Here is a 19,589-nt window from a genome sequence, read left to right on the forward strand (position 1 = left end):
ACAATCCCACAGGACTAATGATGAAGCAGACTATCCACCTCCAGAGAAAGAACTGATATTGATTGAACATAGACTGAAGCTTGCTATTTTTCATTTTCTTTCTTTCATTTTTTCTTTGATTCAAGTCTTCTATATAAAATGAGTAATATGTTAACGTTTTACAGAACTGAACATGTATAACCTATATCTGATTGCTTACCACTCAGGGAAGGGGGAAGGAAAAAAAGGGGAAGGATTTTGGAAACTCAAACTTTAAATAAAATGTTTATTTAAAAAATAAAATATAAAGGATTAAAAATATATTTTTTAATTACCTGAGAGACTGAGCCACTATGTTTTCACATATTGTCAGGCAATGATTAACTCGGTCTTTCTTAGTAGTTTGAAAGTTCTTTCTTTCTAAAAACACACCACAAAAAAACAACATTGTGAAGTTTAGCCACACTTTTTATTTCTCAATATAATTTATTCATCCAAAATTCATTGAACCATACTATTTCCAACATTCTGTGATAAGTGTTTAAAAAGGGATGACTCAACAAGAATTTAATCAAGCCTTTTACTATGGGCTAGGCACTGTGATAAGTGATAAAGATACAAAAGAAAAGTCCCTGCCTTTAAGGAGCTCATGTCATAATGCTGGAACCAATAAGCAAATAATGTACATTACAAAATATATATCATGTAAATGGAAGGTCATTTTAGAAGCAAGGGGGAAGGAAGGATAGGAAAGGCATCATACAGAAGATGAGATTTGAGGAAACTATTGAGTGGAAATTAAGAGGTAAAGTATTCCAAGCATTGGGGGACAGCTAGTAAAAAGTCTGGAGAGATGGAGAGTAGCATGTAAAAAACAGCAAATGGGCCAATGTAGCTGAGTCATATGGGAAGCGAATAAAGTATAACAAACTTAAAGGGTTAAAGAGTTCAGGTTAAGAAACTTTAAATGCCTGTTTTATATTTGATCCTGGGAGTAAAAAAAATTCATTGTGGGGGTAGGGGGAGGATGGCCAAACCTGTCACAGATGAGTAGAGAAAAAATGTAGTAGGGAAAGACTTGACGCAGGAAGAGCAATTAGAAGACTACTGAAGTTGTCTAGACAAGAGGTGATGAGAACCTGTAGTAAGGGGTTGGTTATATATATATAAGAGATGATATGAATGCAGAACCAATATTTGACAAGTTGGTTATGTGGGGTGAGGCAAGTGAGAAGTCATGGATGAGACCAAGGCTATGAGTCTTGGATAACTGAGAAGATGGTGGTACCCCTCAACAGTATAACAGAAGTTAGGAAGAAGGAGAGCTTTTGCCAGACATAGTGGTGTACACTATAACCCTAGGTACCAGGAAAAATGAGGCTTAGAGCATCTTTTGAACTCTGGAGTTCTAAGTGGTCTAAGCCAATGTCACCAAGTTCCCTAAAGAATAACAGGTCAGGCATAGCTAGGTGGTGCAGTGGATAAAGCACCAGCCCTGGATTCAGGAGGACCTGAGTTCAAATCCAGTCTCAGAACACTTAACACTTACTTACTAGCTGTGTGACCCTGGGCAAGTCCTAACCCCAACTGCCTCACCAAAAAAAAAAAGAAGAAGAATAACAAGTCAGCACAAGTCAGAAATGGAGCAGGTCAAAGTTCCATGATGATCAGTAGTAGGATAGAACCTGTAAGTGGTTCCCATGCTTACAGCTGGACTTTAAAGATCCAAATTTAAAACAAAACAAAACTGGAGGTTAGGAGAGTGAGGATGGAAGAGAAATGAGTTCTGCTTTGGACCTGAGTATAAGATGACAAGACAACCAATTCTATATGTCCAAAAGGCAATTGATGATACAAGACTGGCATTCAGGAGAGAAGCTAGGAATATATGTATGTGTGTGTGTGTGTGTGTGTGAGTGTGTGTGTGTGTTTATCTATTTATATATATAGATATATACACAAACACATATATATACATACACACATGTATACATACTTATATATACACACACACATATGTGGCATCATCTGCACAGAGGTGATAATTGGACATGGGAGTTAATAAGATCATAAAGCTAGATGTACTAAAGGGAAAAGAGAATGCCCAACAGAGGGCAGGATGGTGACATGATCATAGCTTTAGGAAAATCACAAGTGACAGATGGATTAGAGTGGGAGGAGGACCTGTGTAGGTGGGGCAGACCAACCAGCTAACTATTTGCAATAAAAACAGGCATGAGGTGAAGTGACCTGCACTCAGGGTGGTGGCAACGTCAGAGGAGAAAAGGGGGGGGGTATCGGGAGATGTTGCAAAGGTGAAATAGACAGACCTTGGCAACAGATTACACAAAGGGATGAAAGATACTGAGGACTCAAAAGGACATCTAGGTTGTGAGCCTGGAAGATTGGAAGAATGGTGTTGCCCTCTACATAAATAGGGAAAGATAGGAATGGAGGAGGGTTAAGAGGGTGAAAGATAACAAGATTTTTTTTTTGGACATACTGAGTTTAAGATTTCTACTGACATCCAACTGAAGATATCTGAAAAACATTTGGAGAGATGAAATTAGAGGTCAGCAGAGAGTTTAGGGCAGGATAGGTAGAAATGAGCATAGAGGTGGTAATTAAATCCGTAGAAGCAGATGAGATAAACCTTTAATTTAAGATAGAGTACTACTTACCCTAAATTGGGGTTTGACAAGTCTGATCAACAGTGATAAGAGGGAAAGGAATTCAAGTGTAGAGAACAGTATAGAGTTAAAATGATCACCAAGGGTTCAAGAAGAAAGAAAAAGAGTATAGACTAGGAAGAGTTGATGGCTTGGATCTGGGATTGAGGACTAGAGGTCATGGTGAGGATAAAGAATGGTTTAGGGTTTAAGGTATAGGAAAAGTCAGGGAGCAGCTAGGTGGCGCAGTGGATAAAAGCACCGGCCCTGGATTCAGAGTTCCTGAGTTCAAATCCAGCCTCAGACACTTGACACTTACTAGCTGTGTGACCCTGGGCAAGTCACTTAACCCCCATTGCCCGCCAAAAAAAAAAAAAAAAAGGTATAGGAAAAGGTTAAAATGATAAAAGATTATGATCAAATAACAAAATTTTGGAGTTCATGATCATGGAAGCAGAATACATGTAGGTGCAAGTTCAAGGGTATGGAGCATCTCTGTGCATAGCTAAAGGAGAATGAAGACAGGTCATGGGAACCAAGTAGACTGAGGAACTGAGAAGTCAAGTAGTAGAGAGGGCATAAATTTGTATGTTAAAGACCCTTAGGCATTTGAGGTGGAAAAACTGTCAGCCAGACACTGAATTCACTGAGGAGGAAGGAGAATGTTCTATTCCTGGACAAATAACAGCTGCCATACTTATACTGCTTTCCCTATCAGTCTATCAGTAGGCCAGATGTTTAGTAAAACCACATGTTCCATAATTAGTTGTTAAAAGAGAGGCTACAATGAGATAGCCATTTTTTAGACAAGGCCAATGTTGCTATTTGTTTTATGTGTATAAAATATACGTTATATAGGCATACATATATTTGTTTATATATACAATAGTACACAATAAACAATATACAAAACTGAACACATAAGAGCATCCAAACATCTGTCCATCCATGTTGGTGATCTCTTATAGCAAAAAAAAAAAGGTTTAACTTAAGAGGAATTGGACTGCACAAGATTTTCTGTTGAATTATGAAAAGAACCACTGGTAATCTGGATAATAGACGCCAGGTAAGAAGTTAAGATTTCTTATTCAAAAAAAAGACAAACGTCTTGAGGCAAACTTTATTTTGTATACTACTAATATGACTTGCAGATATAACTCTCTTCAAGTCATATTTGTAAAAACTTCATAGAATGAAAAACTGAAAAGCTGGAGAAGCTGGGTCATCCAACTCAATTTGCAATGAAATATGAATCCATTCAATAAACAAGCTAGTAAGCGCGTCATCTAGCCTCTACTTGAAGATCTTCAGGAGATTAGAAGTCACTACTTTTTCAGGTAGTACATTCTACTAATAGTGAAAACAATTAGAAAATGTTCCTTATATTTAGACAAAATCTGATTCCTACATCTTTCATCTACCTTCTGTCCTCTGGAGTCATGCAGAACAAAATCTAATGCTTATTTAACTATATGAAGATAGTAATCTTATCCCTATGTCTTCTTTTCTCCAGGTTCTAAGATTCCCTCACTATCCTGGCTGCACTCTGCTGGACATATCCAACTTACCAATTTCTTTTCCTAAAATGTAGTCACCCAGAAATGGACAAAAACTTCAGGAGGATTGTGAAATCCAGGGAAAAGAATACAAGGGCTCACATTACTTTTATTCCAGTGACTGATCCTTTCCATGTATGGATTAATGTACCAAAAACATAGTATACTGAAGCCCCAAATTTAAAAACCAACAACAGTTTCATCATTCTAACCACCAATTTAACAAAGCTAGTGATTTCTACTTAAAACCTGCATTTTTTTTTTAAAAAATCAAATATTACACATTCTTAGAAAGCTTAGTAATTTTTGATCAAAAGCTAAATTTCCAAGCATGAATCCATTTCTAAATGTTTAAAATCGATGGCCACCGCTTAAAAAATTTTCTCTGAATTCTCTAGCAATCTTTCCCCCTCCTCAGCTGTTTAGAGGATAGTCACCACCATAAATGACACTGTGACCATGAAAATCAGGAGTTTTTTAACAGACAACTCAGTGTAACAAAGCCCTTCTTCCTGAGGTCCACAAACTTAATTTCAAAACTGAAATAAGAAAAAATGATCAAGTTGTACAAGACAACTCTCAATGAAATCTTTACCTTTGAATTAAAAGCCAGGTTTTGGCATGAGATATGATTCCCTCAACTATGCTAAGAAAAATGAAACAAAGCACAAATTTGCAAGGCATGGACTGTATTAAAAGAAAAAAGACATCAATAAAAAAGTGAAATGAACTTAAGAACAGAACGAAGAAAGTCAGAGGTACTGCAAAGGCATATGTTGGCACTGGCATAAAGGAGGATTAAAAGGCAAGAACACAAAGATTTTTATTTATGGAGATAGTATGGATTTTTCATCAGAGCATAAATGATACAAAAACTTTCTTAAAAAAGCATGTTGTTGATCTACTAAATTGTAAGCATTTTGAAGACAGAAACAGTGCCTTATTTTTATATGCTAGTAAATCTCCAAGTGCCTAGCAAAGCAATAGATTAACAAATGCAGCCTTTATGGTCAAACAAAATGAGAAGGGGCAGCAGTATGGCAAATTAATCTGGACTCAGAGCCAATACACCTGGGTTCAAGTTCCACCTCTAACATATATTGGCTGTGTAATCCTAAGTAAGCAATGCAATCTCTCAATGACCCCCTACCAAAAAAAAAAAGAAGAAGAAGAAGAAGAAAAGAAAAAAAAAGATGCCTTAAAAAAAACTGCTAAATGGGGGCAGCTAGGGTGGTGCAGCGGATAAAGCACCGGCCCTTGATTCAGAGGACCTGAGTTCAAATCAGCCTCAGACACTTGACACTTACTAGCTGTGTGACCCTGGGCAAGTCACTTAACCCCATTGCCCCGCAAAAAAAAACAAAAAACAAAAACAAACAAACAAAATAATATATTAGGGAGGAGGGGGGAGAGACTGATTCAAACTGTTGAACTGAAAGGATTAAAGGAAACTGGTTCCTTTCAAAGTCCCTCACCCCCCCATCAAAGAAAATTTTTTTCAATTTTAAAACCCCCTAAATAAAGAAAAAATGTTTAAAAAAAAAACTGCTAAAAATGAGACATACTGTGAAGACTAAGACACAATAAACAAAAGAGAAAAGCATCATTCTATCCTCTACAGAGCCATGGAGTACTAACATCTGGATATGTCATTCTAGTTGTCCAATTTCAAAGAAATCTGGAGAGACATAAGAGGTTCAAATAAAAAAAATCGTAGAAAGATCGTCATGATGGAAAATCAAAAATAGAGACAGATTACACTCATGCTCTTGGGGGCAGCTAGGTGGCGCAGTGGATAGAGCACTGGCCCTGGAGTCAGAAGTACCTGAATTCAAATCCAGCCTCAGACACTTAAAACTTACTAGCTGTGTGACCCTGGCCATGTCACTTAACCCCAATTGCCTCACTAAAAAAAAAAAAATTTAAAATCATGCTCTTTCCTCCAAGTCATTTTTATTCAATGGTTATTGCAACTTTAAGTTAGCATCAAAAAGTTTTAACAGCAGAAGAGTGAGAAGGTCTCTAACATCTGAATCACAAGTTGTGCTGGAGTTAAAAAACTGGATTACTTAATATTTTTAAGACTAAAAAAAAAACCACCCATAAATAAATGAATGAATGAATGAATGAATGAAGATCCAAGGTTTTGGAGCTAGGAGAGAACACTAAAATCATCTGGTTTCAAACACTGTCATCTTGGAGATGAGGAGAACCAGGCCCAGAAAAAAAACAAAAAACAAGTGACCTGTTCAATGTCAGAAATGCATTAGTCAAATTTGAACCCAGGGTCCTCTGATGGCAATTCCAAGTAGTTTCCATTAAACCATGATATCTTTTTTTTTTTTTTGCTTGATCCCAGAGGGTAGAACTAGTAGCTAGATAGACATCAACTGGAGGAATGGGGTGGGGTGGGGGGGCGGTTTTTTTTGTTTTGTTTTTTTGCTGAGTAAAAAGAAATAAAATATCTCACACTTAAAAAAAACTGAAAAAAAAACAACTGGATTTACTTGAGCAACAATGAAAATCGTGCAATCACTTGGCTGGAATTAGAAGAAATACATTTGTGATAAAGCAATTCCAGTTGGAACTGGGATTTTTTCAGGAAAATAAATTTTATTAGAAGTTATCTTTGGGGATTAGGTGGCACAGTGAATAAGTACTGGCCCTGAATTCAGTAGGACCTATAAATTCAAATCCCACACCTTATGACACTTGACGCTAGCTGTGTGACCCTGGGCAAGTCACTTAACCCTCATTCCCCTGCCCCCCCCCAAAATGGAACCCCAAACTATAAATAAAAATGTTGATTAGATTTTTAAAAAAAGAAGTTAATCCTTTATAGAGACTAAATCTACCAGTTCCAATGGTTCTAAAAAGAAGTTCAATATCAACAAAATAAGCTATTTGTAGTTATGCATCATAACTGTACAAAATAATGTTTGGGAAAAACACATTACAAAATCAAACATGATTCAACCCCCTAGTTCAAATTCCTATCTCTACTCAGAGTCCTACTTACAAAATTACAAACACCTTTAAAGGTAGGATCTCAATAACACCCATAATACTACCAAGCAGATAAAATTCACTATGAAGTGAATTATTGTCCAATAGAATTTCAATTGTATTGTACAAAAAATATTATTAAGAAGCAGAGTAAACTCTATTATTTGTGATATAATTACCATTTCTTGATTTCTCTCCTGAATAAGATATCCATCTGTCTTAACTGTCCAAATGCTTTTGAGTGATTACATATCTCTTTTAATAAGCTCTAGGATGTTTGGCAGTAGGCAGGTGATGTAATCAGCACAATATAATCCAACAACAGGACCTGGGTATGAATAGGGAATCCCTCTACCACTGAACTTTGTACATGACACCTTCCGTGACAATGGCAAACATCTTTGGTGAGGATAGATTCCCTCCTGTTTTATGTGTTACTTGACATAATCTCTGCTGTATCCTTCGATGGATTTTCTATGCTTTTTTATAAATAATCAAGAAACTACAAGTGCAGTGAAATCTTACATCTTCTATACCTTTTGGGGGGGTGGGCGCACGCACGGGGCAATGAGGGTTAAGTGACTTGCCCAGGGTCACACAGCTAGTAAGTGTCAAGTGTCTGAAGCCAGATTTGAACTCAACTCAGGTCCTTCTGAGTCCAGGGCCAGTACTCTATCCACTGAACCACCTAGCTGCCCCCTATACCTTTCATTTAATCACATTAACTGGAAAGAATTGATTTGCTATAAATGTTGTTGTTCAGTCATTTCAGTCATATCTGAGTCCTTGTGACCCACTTGGGGTTTTCTTGGCAAAGGTAACTGGAGTGGTTTGCCATTCCTCCTCCAGCTCATTTTACAGATGAAGAAACTGAGCCAAAAGTGACCTGCATAGGTGTCACACAGCTACTAAGTGTCTATGGCCATGAGACCAAATTTGAACTCAGGTCTTCCTGACTCCAGATCCAGCATTCTATTCACTGAGCCACTTAGCTGCCCTATTTTGTTCAGTCGTACCTGACTCTCTGACCCTATTTGGGGTTTTTTTGCAAAGATCCTGGAATGGACTGTCATTTCCTTCTCCTGAACATTTTGGCAGCTCAAGCAAACAGGATTAAGTGACCTGCCCAGGGTCACACAGCTAGGAAGTTTCTGAGGCCAGATTTGAAGCCAGAAAGATAAGTCTTCCTGACTCTGAGCCAGACGCTCTATCCACTGCAGCACCTATTTGTAAAAGCCTTGCCGTATCTTTTTCATATCTTCATCAAAGATGGATGCCCCTAATACTTGTGTACACTATTCTCAGAGATGGGAAAGTAAGAATATATGTCAGTAGTTACTGATATCTTGATTACCCTTTTCCCAGTAATAACATTCAAAATGGTTTCAAGTGTTTGTACCCTCCCGTCTTTTAGACATCTTTATTATCAGTCCCTCACTGCCTTCAAATTATGTCCCCCCTCTCAGCAGCATAAGCCTCTTATGTGTGTACTTGGTCCAGTACAAATACTCTTTGCATCCTTGTTCTCTTTAGTGTCACTTTTCCTTCTTCACGTAGTACATTGGGGGACTGTTGCCAGGGATCTGTTACTCACAGAAAAACAGGGTCATTATAGAAATTCATTTTTTTTTCTGTTTCTAGTAGTTCTTGCAGTTTTTTCCTTGAATGTTCCTAAAATAATCCATCTTAAATGCAATTTTCATCAATCTCGTTATTATGTATTATAATATATAAATATAATATAAAATTATGTATTATATATTATAATATATAAACTATCAGTTTGTGACTCACAATGAATGCTGTAGTATAGGTGAGGTGGTTGTGGTATAGTAAAAAGCACAAAAGACAGTAAGTCAAGAAGACCAGAATTAATTTCCCAGCTCCACCACTAACTAGCTGCATGACCACTGCAAGTCATTTTACCTCTCTGAGTCTCAGTCAGTTTCCTCATCTGTAAAAAGGAGGGAGTTGAAACTAGATAATTTTTATGGTCCCTGCCAAGATAAAAAATTTGAGGATCCTAAGCTCTTTGAACACAGATGGAAACTTCTGTGCCTGTTCTAGTGATAAATGTCTGTGTTTTCAAACAGCAAAAAACACTGAATAAATTCACTGTAATACTTGTTCATTTTGTTTCAGTTCCTGGAACTAATATACAACACCACTTGGACATGTTAAGTCAAGACATGAAATGATATTCTACAAAAATATTTTTTTACCTGTTCTAAAATAATTTAAATCTATTCATTTTGGAAAGCTAGCCTTAAAGCAACCTCTTTCACTATACCTAAAGGTTTAAAAAAAAATCCAAGCTGTGTCAAATTGGCAGAAGAAAATAGAGAAGTCCTTTTTAGGTTAGACTTTAAAATCAGAAAGACATTTTATCTGAACAACTAATGAATATATGTATTTAAGGATTTCTGGTCCATATTAGATTATGCACTAGATAAGAAATATATTAACTATATTTACTTCCTTTGAGGACAACAGAATAAAGTTTAGAGATGGGCTGGGTAGCTAAATTATTCAAACTTAAAAAGTGGGGGGGGGGCGCCAGCTAGGTGGCACTGTGGATAAAGCCTAGACCCTGGATTCAGGAGGACCTGAGTTCAAATTCTGCCTCAGACACTTGACACTTACTAGCTGTGTGACCCTGGGCAAGTCACTTAACCTTCATTGCCCTACAAAACAAAACAAAAAAAACAAAAAAGTATGCCAAATTTCCTAAAAAAATCCTCTTCTCCCGGGGCAGCTAGGTGGCGCAGTGGATAAAGCACTGGCCCTGGATTCAGGAGGACCTGAGTTCAAATCCAGCCTCAGACACTTGACACTTACTAGCTATGTGACCCTGGGCAAGTCACTTAACCCCCACTGTCCCGCTTAAAAAAAATTTTTTTTTTAAATCCTCTTCTCCCAAGGTTTTCCAAACATTTTTCTTAGCACTGAGCAGTAAAAATTCTAATTTGTGTATAAGTCTTAATATAGGAAAAATTATCTTATCTTAGCAAAAAAAAAATTGTCTGTCTTCACTGAAACTCCCCAGGAAACACAACGTACAGATACAGTTGCCTTTTGAACATCAAAAACAAAAGTATATAATAAAAAAAAAGAGAATTAATGGTCACCAATGAAGAGTCAATTCCATAATACAATATATGTGCATATTAGACACCCACTTAATATAATATACAAGGAAGGTCTTTGATGAAGTGCTTTCTTGGTTTCAGGGCAATTGGGGGCTAAGTGACTTGCCCAGGGTCACATAGCTGAGGGTGAATTTGAAGTCTGGTCCTCCTGACTCTAGGACAGGTGCTCAATCCACTGAGCAACTTAGCTGCCCCAAAAGTGCTCCTTTCTAAAGACTGTCATTATATGGCTGTTTGGCCACATCATGTCCAAAAATAAATGGTTTTTGAAATAAAAGTTAAAAAGAAAAAAATAGTATACTAAAATATAGTTGACTAGTCTGAATATAGGCCACAATTTCTCCAAATCTGACTCATAAAATACATGTGAGCAGCCTATAACTACCTTCTTCTTAATATTATTGCATGAGCCCCCACTAGTCTACCCAGAAGTTGAAGTAGCAACAGTTTTTCCATAGTCTCCAACATCTCTCCTTTCCTTGCATCACCAAGAAACAGGAGAATGTAAAAAGCATGTGAAAAAATGGGATGGGGCAGCTAGGTGGAGCAATAGATAGAGCATTGGCCCTGGAGTCAGGAGGACCTGAGTTCAAATCCAGCCTCAGACACTTGACTTTTACTTGACCCTGGGGAAGTCACTTAACCCCAATTGCCCTGCAAAAAAAAAAAACAATAAAATAAAAGGAGAGTCTGCCTTTCCAGAGTTTGTTCAGATTCTACTTTCCACTTGGAACATTCAAAGTATGTTTCTCACAAAGGTCATAAAATAAAAAAATAGACACTGATGGCAGATTATAGTAAGATGAGGTTTCCAAGTTTTTCAATTTAGTTATGGGAGTGAGAAAGAAGGGGAGGGCAAATAAATATGTCTTATCACAGATTTAAGGCAAAAAGGGACTTTAAAGGTCAACTAAATCCAGTAGTTTCTAACCTTTTTTAATTACACACTCCTATCGGTAAAACACTTTTGAACAGGGGCAGCTAGGTGGCGCAGTGGATAAAGCACTGGCCCTGGATTCAGGAGGACCTGAGTGCAAATCCAGCCTCAGACACTTGGACACTTACTAGCAGTGTGACCCTGGGGCAGTCACTTAACCCTCATTGCCCCACCCCCCAAAAAATAGTTTTGAACATGTACCCCCAATCTATGTATATTTTACTTATTTGTAAGTTATATACACACACTACTGAACTACTGTGCAAATTATAAACTTACACACAAAAAAGAAATTTAAAGAGGATGAGATAAAGATGAAATAATAATTTTCTTCTACAGTCAGTCAAGAGTCACTAGAGTTTCTTAAGAAGGAAACTAACAAGATCAGTCAATCACTTTGGCAACTGTATGGGGGATGGATCAGAATGGGGAGAGATGTTTAAGATAGGAAAACCAAATAAAAAGCTATTAGAACAGTCCTGGCAAGAATAAAGGACTGAACTAGTATGGTGATCAAGTAAGTGAAGAAAAAGAGACAGGTGTGAGAGATGTTGTACAGGTAGAAATAACAATATTTGTCAGCCGACTGGATATATGAGTGAGTTAAGGAACTAAGGATAACAACAAGCTTGCCAACTTGGCAGACTTCTAAAAGCATGGTGGGAGGGAGGGCAGCTAGATGGTGCAGTGGATAAAGCACTGGCCCTGGATTCAGGAGGACCTGAGTTCAAATCCAGCCTCAGACACTTGACACTTACTAGCTATGTGACCTTGGACAAGTCACTTAACCCTCACTGACCACCAAAAAAAAAAAGACTTGCTTCTAAAAAGCATAGTGGTGTGTTCAACAGTAGTAGAGGAGTTCAGAAGAGCAGGGGATTTGGGAAGAAGAATAAAATAATAAAGATCTTTCCATACATGCCTGCTAACAGAGCCAGCCAAGGGGCACAGAAACACTAGAGAGTGCTTATTGGAGCCAACGGGTCATCTGGGGAACTGGGTATAAATATAACGTGGGGAGGAAGGAAAGTAATTTTCCCAAAGGCACCTGAACAGCCACTGAAATTGGTGAATGAAGGTCAAAGGGAGCCAGGGTCAGTGGAAGAAGGTTGATAGTTTCCACAGCAGTAAGAGGGGGCAGAGTGGAGTAGTGTCAGGACTTAGTAACCAGGTGAAGAGGATGGTAGGGTTGTACTGGAGATTATGGACAAGATGTCCTTCATTTTGGAGATCACTCACCACTATCTGTAGGACCATGGGGAGGTCATTTAACCTCTTTAAATCCCAATTTCTTAACCTGTAAAAATGATGATAATTACCACATGGACATTGTGAGCAAGGGAGTCAACTATAGAGGGTGCTGCACACTTTAAAGTGCTATGTTATCATTATGAGAATGATTTTATGGATGAGGAAACAGGTTCGGAAGGTTAAAGAACTATATCAAGTTCACATTAGAAAAAAGCAGCAAATTCAGATTTTGAACCTAGGCCCTACCTCCTACAAACCTGTCATTCTTTCTACTACATCTTTATTTCAATATTTCATAAGTATTTTAAATAGTATGAGTATGCCCTCCACCAATACAGAGTGAAAATCCTATTTGCCTTGATGCTCATTTCATGCTTTCTTGTGGTAACTGGAATGATTGAATGATGCCACCTGCTAGAGACTTGCTGTAGAAAAGTTCTGCCATGAAAGGAAGGTCTTTGAGGGCAAGAACATGCGTCTGTTCTTTGGCGTCAGGAAGTGACGTTGGCGAGTGGGAGGAAGAAGGAAGAGACTGGCGCTCTGTCTGGCTCTCTTCCTGAGGACACTGGTGGAGAAGGGAGCTAGAAATGCACTCTCCCTTTAATAGATAGGAATCTAGGCCTTTCTCTCTCTCTTCACCAAATTCTTATTCTCCTTAATAAATACTTAAAAGTCTAACTCTTGCTAAAGCTTATAATTTATTGGCGACCACTCATTAGGTCTTTTAGACAGACTAGCTAGAATTTTAGCCCTTAACATCCCCCCAAAATGTATCAAAAGGTTGCTGAGAGAGGCTTCTCTAAACTTTGCTAAACACAGCTACCAAAACCACCTTCCTAAAGTTGTCACTGCCCCAAGCGACTGACCAAATCAATGTGCTCAAAAAACTTTCAGTAGCCCCATAATGTCTCCAGGACAAAATACCAACCCCTAAGCCTGGCCTTTAACACTGTGGCTCCAGCCTATCTTTCTAGCCTTTCCAGCCTTATCGCTATTTCAAATTATGTTCCACCTATAGCATAGCAAGTAACTCTGTTCAAAGCTGAAATTCAAAAACTAAAACTAAACCCTAACCACAAGGAATTTATAGACTATAGAGTCACATTCTTCCTTTTCACATACACTTTCTAAGGCTCTCCTTTCCAGCCAAACTGGCCAGCTAGTTATTCCCTAAACTCAGAATGCTATCTCTTGCCTCTAAACATTTGCACTCCCTCCTCAACCCCTTCTCAGAAATCCTTATTGATATTGTCATCAAGGTTGAGCTGAAAAGTCACAGGCAGTGCGGGAGCAAAGGCACGGACACACATACACACACACACACACACCACACACACACACACACACACACACACACGACGAAGCTTTTACTGATCCTCCCAATTGTTAATGCTCATTTGTTGTTCAGTCGTTTCTGACTCTATGTGATCCCATTTAGGATATTCTTGGCAAGGATACTGGCTTACCATTTCCTTCTCCAGCTCACTTTACATATAAGGTAACTGAGGCAAATTGGGTAAAGTGACTTGCCCAGGGTCACATAGCTAGTAAGTGTCTGCTAATGCTCATAGCTTTCTCAAATTAGAGTATATATAATTAGGGGTACAGCTGTGTGCCAGTTGTATCCTTCCCTCTCCCTCAGAATGTAAATTTCCAGAAGGCATGGGGGGTTGCAGTCTAATCTTTCTAATGAAGAACCACCCTACAACTCTAGTTTACACTTCTTAAATGTTTGCTGAACTGAACAGAATGATAAAGGTTAAGAAGATTCTAGTTTATTATTCTAAAATTTCCTGTTTATTTGGTTTCCTTTAACTTGGCACATTTTTTGTGTGGCAAAACTTTATGAACTTTAAACCAGTGCCTTCTTACACAGTCATTTTGTAGATGGCATCACACTAAGACCAAGAATCCTCCCAAAGCCTTGTACAGGAGCTGGAACAATGCAAGAATTATTCTAACCATCCACACTAGAAAAGCAAAAGTAGATGAAAAGCATATGCTTCTCAGTCTATAATATGAAGCTAGATCGATAGCCCATCAACATGCATACCTTGAACACCAATTAAGATTAAAAAAAAAAAAAACAGAGCCCAGAATTGAACATGAGGAGATTTGAGATATTATTGAGGGCCTCTTACTTGCAGATTCCAAACTGCTTATTGCCAGAAACATCCATCCCTTTAACATTAAAAGTGATAACTCGGGGGCGGCTAGGTGGCGCAGTGGGTAAAGCACCTGCCCTGGATTCAGGAGTACCTGAGTTCAAATCCAGCCTCAGACACTTGACAGTTACTAGCTGTGTGACCCTGGGCAAGTCACTTAACCCCCATTGCCCCGCCAAAAAAAAAAAAAGTGATAACTCATGTCTATAAACGTTGGAAGAATCAAATTAGAAGTAACCCTAATAGCAATGGAAAGATTCATGGCAGGTATAAAGAGACAATAGCATATGACTTGAATATGAAAAGTAGAGTTTAAAACTAAGGTTCCACCTCACATAAATAATATTAGCAAAAATGACAACAAATGAAAATTACAATTGTTTGTCAGATTATGGAAGGCCAGGCACACTATGCATAGTTGATGAAATGTTAATTGATCCAACCACTCTGGAAAACAATTTGGAACTATATCACTCACACACACACACACACACACACACACACTCTTTGACACAGCAATACCACTATTAGGCATATACCTTAAAAAGGTCAAAGACAGAAAGAAAAGATTCAAATGGACAGATAATCATTAGCAGCACTTTTTCTTGTAGCAAAAAACTGGAAGCAAAGTGGGTACACACTAATCAAGAGAATGGCTTAACAAATCATGGTATTTGAGTGTAATTGGAAAATACTGCGGTATGAGAAAAATGAAGGTGACAGATTCAAAGAAACCTGGTAAGATTTCTAGAGTCTGATACAGGGTAAAATGAATAAAACCAAGACAACGATTTATATGATTACCACAATAATGTTAAGGAAAGCAATAGAAGACTTCAGAATTCTAAACCATGCAAAGACCAATCATGATTTCAAAATAATGAAGAAGCACACTCCACACCTAGAAGCTGAGAGGTGATGGACTAGAGGTGCAGAATGAGACAATTTTAGAGATATCAATGTGTTGATGTGTTTTGCTTGACTATTTTGTTGTTGTTGTTGTTGTTGTTGTTGTTGTTGTTGTTACAGGGGAGGGCTTTTATTTGGGGAAGAAGTTACAGGTTACTTTCAAAAAATGTAACAAAAGGTTTATGGCCAACTAGTTAATGATAGGCTTCTCTAAACTTGACTAGGCTATTCACACAGCTACCAAAATCATCTTCTGAAGGCAGAGGTCTTAGTGAAAAGAAAAGGTGCCCAAAAAAAAGAGCATCAATAGACCATTTAAAAAATACACAGAAGAAAGCAAAGCTCTGAAGGGTATACAAGCAGGGCAATTTATTACTACCTTGTTAAATTTAATATATACTATTTTTCAGAACAAACTGTCTATAATGGAAATTTAGCTTCATATACAAACCTGTCTTTTGTTTTTTGTATATTTAAATGTTTTGTGTTTGTGGAAAAATAGTTTTATAGTAAAAATAAACTTTAAAGAATTTAAAATAGTGTTTTTTGGTTTTGTTTGTTTGTTTGTTTTTTGGTGAGGCAATTTGGGTTAAGTGACTTGCCCAGGGTCACACAGCTAGTAAGTGTTAAGTGTCTGAGGCCAGATTTGAACTCAGGTCCTCCTGACTCCAGGGCCAGTGCTCTGCACTGTGCCACCTAGATGCCCCTAAAATAGTGTTTTAAGGTAGCACCTTAACTACTTAACTACTTTAGGTAGATCAGGACAGTTGTATATCAAAACTGAGAGAACAAAGATGGATAATTCCACTGCTCTCCCAGTATCCTTAGACACTAAAAGAACCAGAGACAAGTTCCCAGTACACACTCTAAGGAAGATTTATGTGAAGACATGTAAGAATTTTCAGAATGAAAAGACATAAAGGGGTTTTGCCTGGCATTAGTGAAGAACTTACACCTCTATACATTTGGATCCAACAAAGTAGCTCAAGTACTTCTGCATAATTATTTTTCAGTGAATTATTTTCTTATTATTTACAATGATATTACTACAAAGGTACAAGACTATAATCGGGCCAATATTCACTGACATTATCCTTGCCCTTACTGATAAAAACAGGCAAAACTTCACATCAAGTCCTCAGCTTTCATAGTGGCCTATATATTTCTGTTTTATTTAGTAAACTCTCCTCAAGAATACAGAGTAGGGGAAGCTAGGTGGCGCAGTGGATAGAGCACTGGCCCTGGAGTCAGGAGGACCTGAGTTCAATTCAGCCTCTGACACTTAACACTAAACTGTGTGACCCTGGGCAAGTCACTTAACCCCAATTGCCTCACCAAAAAAAAAAAAGAGAGAGAGAGAATACAGAGTAGCAGACAACTAGTTGAATAGTCTATAAAAAGGATGACATTTATTAAGATCAGTCTTGTTTATTTTTTCCTATATGTGTTGTCTTCCCTAGTTATAGTGTGAGCTCTTTGAGAAGAGAGATTGTCACTTTTCTATCTGCAACCCCAGTACTTGGTAGATAGATAGTAAGCACTTAAATACTTTGTCATTCATTCAAATTGACAAGCTTCTGTAATTTGCATCTCAGAATTATCATATGTGACAAGCTCAAACAAGTTACAAACAGCATAGTACAATTGAGCTACTGCCCCCAGAAGCATGTTTCTTTCCAAGAGGAAAAAAAAATGGACTTCAGGCAATTTTTCCTAATACTGTCACTATTACTATCTCTCCTTATTCAAAATTAAAATTCCTGGACTAAGAATAAGTTCCTCTCGTTTTTATTATTATGCACAATCTATTCAAGTTCTTACAGAACGGAGAAAGTGAGAAGTTGGGACTCATAACCATTACCACACCATCCTCCTCCTCCTCCTCTTCTTCATCATCATGTTGACCCCTGACTAGAATTTAACACCATATGGAATTTAGTAATGAAGCCAAAATGTTCAGCTCTAAAAGAGTAACCCCTGGGGTTCTCTTTGTAATGTATCCCCTCCCCTACTGGACATCCTTTGCCCCACCCACCACCACCACTAAGACCCAAGTCATTAGCTTTCTAAATGCTTGAACAATAATCTCCAGATAATCCTTTTTCATAGACCACAACTTCTAGATTTCATTCAAATTCCTGAACCTTCCCCTCAAACTTTGAGAAGTGGCAAGCGAGAGAGGAACCTAGCAGTAAGCAGGAAGATTCTGCTGACGAAGAGGGGAAGGCAGAGGACCAATCATCTTGACATGAAAGAGACGGAGGGACCAAAGTCTTCTAGGAAATTAACGGGAAAAGAAGCAGGTCCATTTCCCAGACAACGGTTCAGGGATCTCTGAGGGGTGTGAGAATTTCTCCTCCCACAGGACCCGGGGAGTCCCAGCCCAAAAAGGGAGACAAGGTAAGAGATCCTTTGGTCTCCCTTGACTGAGGGCCTAAGGGAGGGGAGTGAGATGAGGGGACCTCAGGTCCGCTCTCTCCATAAAGTCCCCTCAGGCTGGGGGAAGAGACTGGATGAGAAAATGAGGTGACACGCTGAGGGGTCCGGGAGGAGTCAGGGAGAAAACGGGGCGGCGGGTCCCCATGACGTCCCCTCAGGGTGGGAAGGTGGAGGGACGAGGACACAACCCCCCCCCTTCCTCAGGACCAGGGAGGTGACACGCTGAGGGGTCCTCGGGGCCGGGACAACAGGTACTCCGACCGCCGTGCCACCGGGGCTGGGGGTGGGGACAGGAAGGGAGCCCCCCCCACACACACACTTCCTCGGGGTCAGAGGGCGGCCCACGCTGGGGTCCCGGGAGGGGCCGGCGCCAGCCACTCACGGTCGGTGCGCCGGCTCCTCCACCCCGGACGGCCCAGGCTGCGGAGGCGGCGGCGGCGGCGGCGGCGGCGGCTGTTGGGGCGGCTGCTGCGGCGGCGGCTGGGACGGCTGCGCCTGGGGCGGCTGCGGAGGCTGCGCCGGCGGCGGCGGCGGCTGCTGCTGCTGTTGGAAGGACTTGAGGGACTCGAACGCCTTCATCAGCTTCTCCAGGGTGGCCATGGCGGCCAGTCGGCGGGAGGCCCCGCGGCTCCCAGCGCCAGCCCCGGGCCCGACGTGGCCCACTGCGCCCTCCCCGGCGGCCCCCTGCCTCTCCCGAGTCTCCGCGGCCCCGCTCAGCAGCCGGGAAATGAATGGACCACTTGGCAAAGACCCGGGACGGCGCGAAGCGTCGCCGCCATCTTGGAACTGTCCCGACAGTCCCCGCGACGGGAAGCGGCCCTCGGCGCGGGGTTGAGCTGGGAGGAGGCACGGACACAGACGAGAGGGGGCGCCGTGGAGAGTGACAGCGAAGCAGAAATTGCGACCTCCAATCGGAGACGAGAGGAAGGCCTAGGCCCCGCCCACCCCTCCCGGGCGGGGCCCCGAGGTAGCCCGGGCTGCTGCTAGTGTAGCATGAACTTGGATCTTCTACGTCAAGAAGGGTTAAGAGATTCACTGGGGGAGTGGAATTCTGAAAGGTCATTTTGTCCATTCCTCGGCCTCTGGAAAAGACTAAGCCAAACCTGCCCTAGAGTCGGCCTCATCTCCAGAGATCTTCGAGGACACCTAACAATCCCATGGGGGAGCTAGTGCAGGCATTAGAGTTCCTATTGTACAGAAGTGGAAACTGAGGCTCAGCAGGTTGAAGTGTCCCCAGTCTAAGTGTTGAAGCCAGCATTTGAACCCGAGACTCGCAATCCGGGATCCGGCACTAATACCGTCCCAATCTACAGCAGAGCTGGTCAAAAAGATCTTCCCCATTAAAAAAAAGTTTAAAAAAAAAAAAAAGATCTTCCCCATATCTGACCTCCTTCTGGAAGCAGCCTATTCCAACTCAACAAGAAGGCAGAGCTGATTAACACGGGTCGTTGTCCTCAGGAAACTCACTGCCCAACCTGGGCAATGAGACAGGAACACCAGCACTGATGCCAGGGGGAGGGGAGAGCTGG

At 40.1% G+C, this 19,589-nt stretch overlaps 1 protein-coding gene across 1 annotated transcript in view; it reads right to left on the bottom strand.

Moving 5' to 3' along the window:
• Window positions 1-18,803, bottom strand: part of HTT (huntingtin) — a 227,109-nt gene extending 208,306 nt beyond the window's left edge. Inside the window, 3 exon segments of the mRNA XM_043972228.1 lie at window positions 315-395; window positions 18,380-18,382; window positions 18,443-18,803. Coding sequence (XP_043828163.1) covers window positions 315-395; window positions 18,380-18,382; window positions 18,443-18,660 — 302 coding nt within the window. The 5' untranslated portion in view covers window positions 18,661-18,803.
• Between the last annotated feature and the right edge of the window lie 786 nt (window positions 18,804-19,589).

This window comes from Dromiciops gliroides, chromosome 6 (genome assembly GCF_019393635.1).
Source record: "Dromiciops gliroides isolate mDroGli1 chromosome 6, mDroGli1.pri, whole genome shotgun sequence".
NCBI lineage: Eukaryota > Metazoa > Chordata > Mammalia > Microbiotheria > Microbiotheriidae > Dromiciops > Dromiciops gliroides.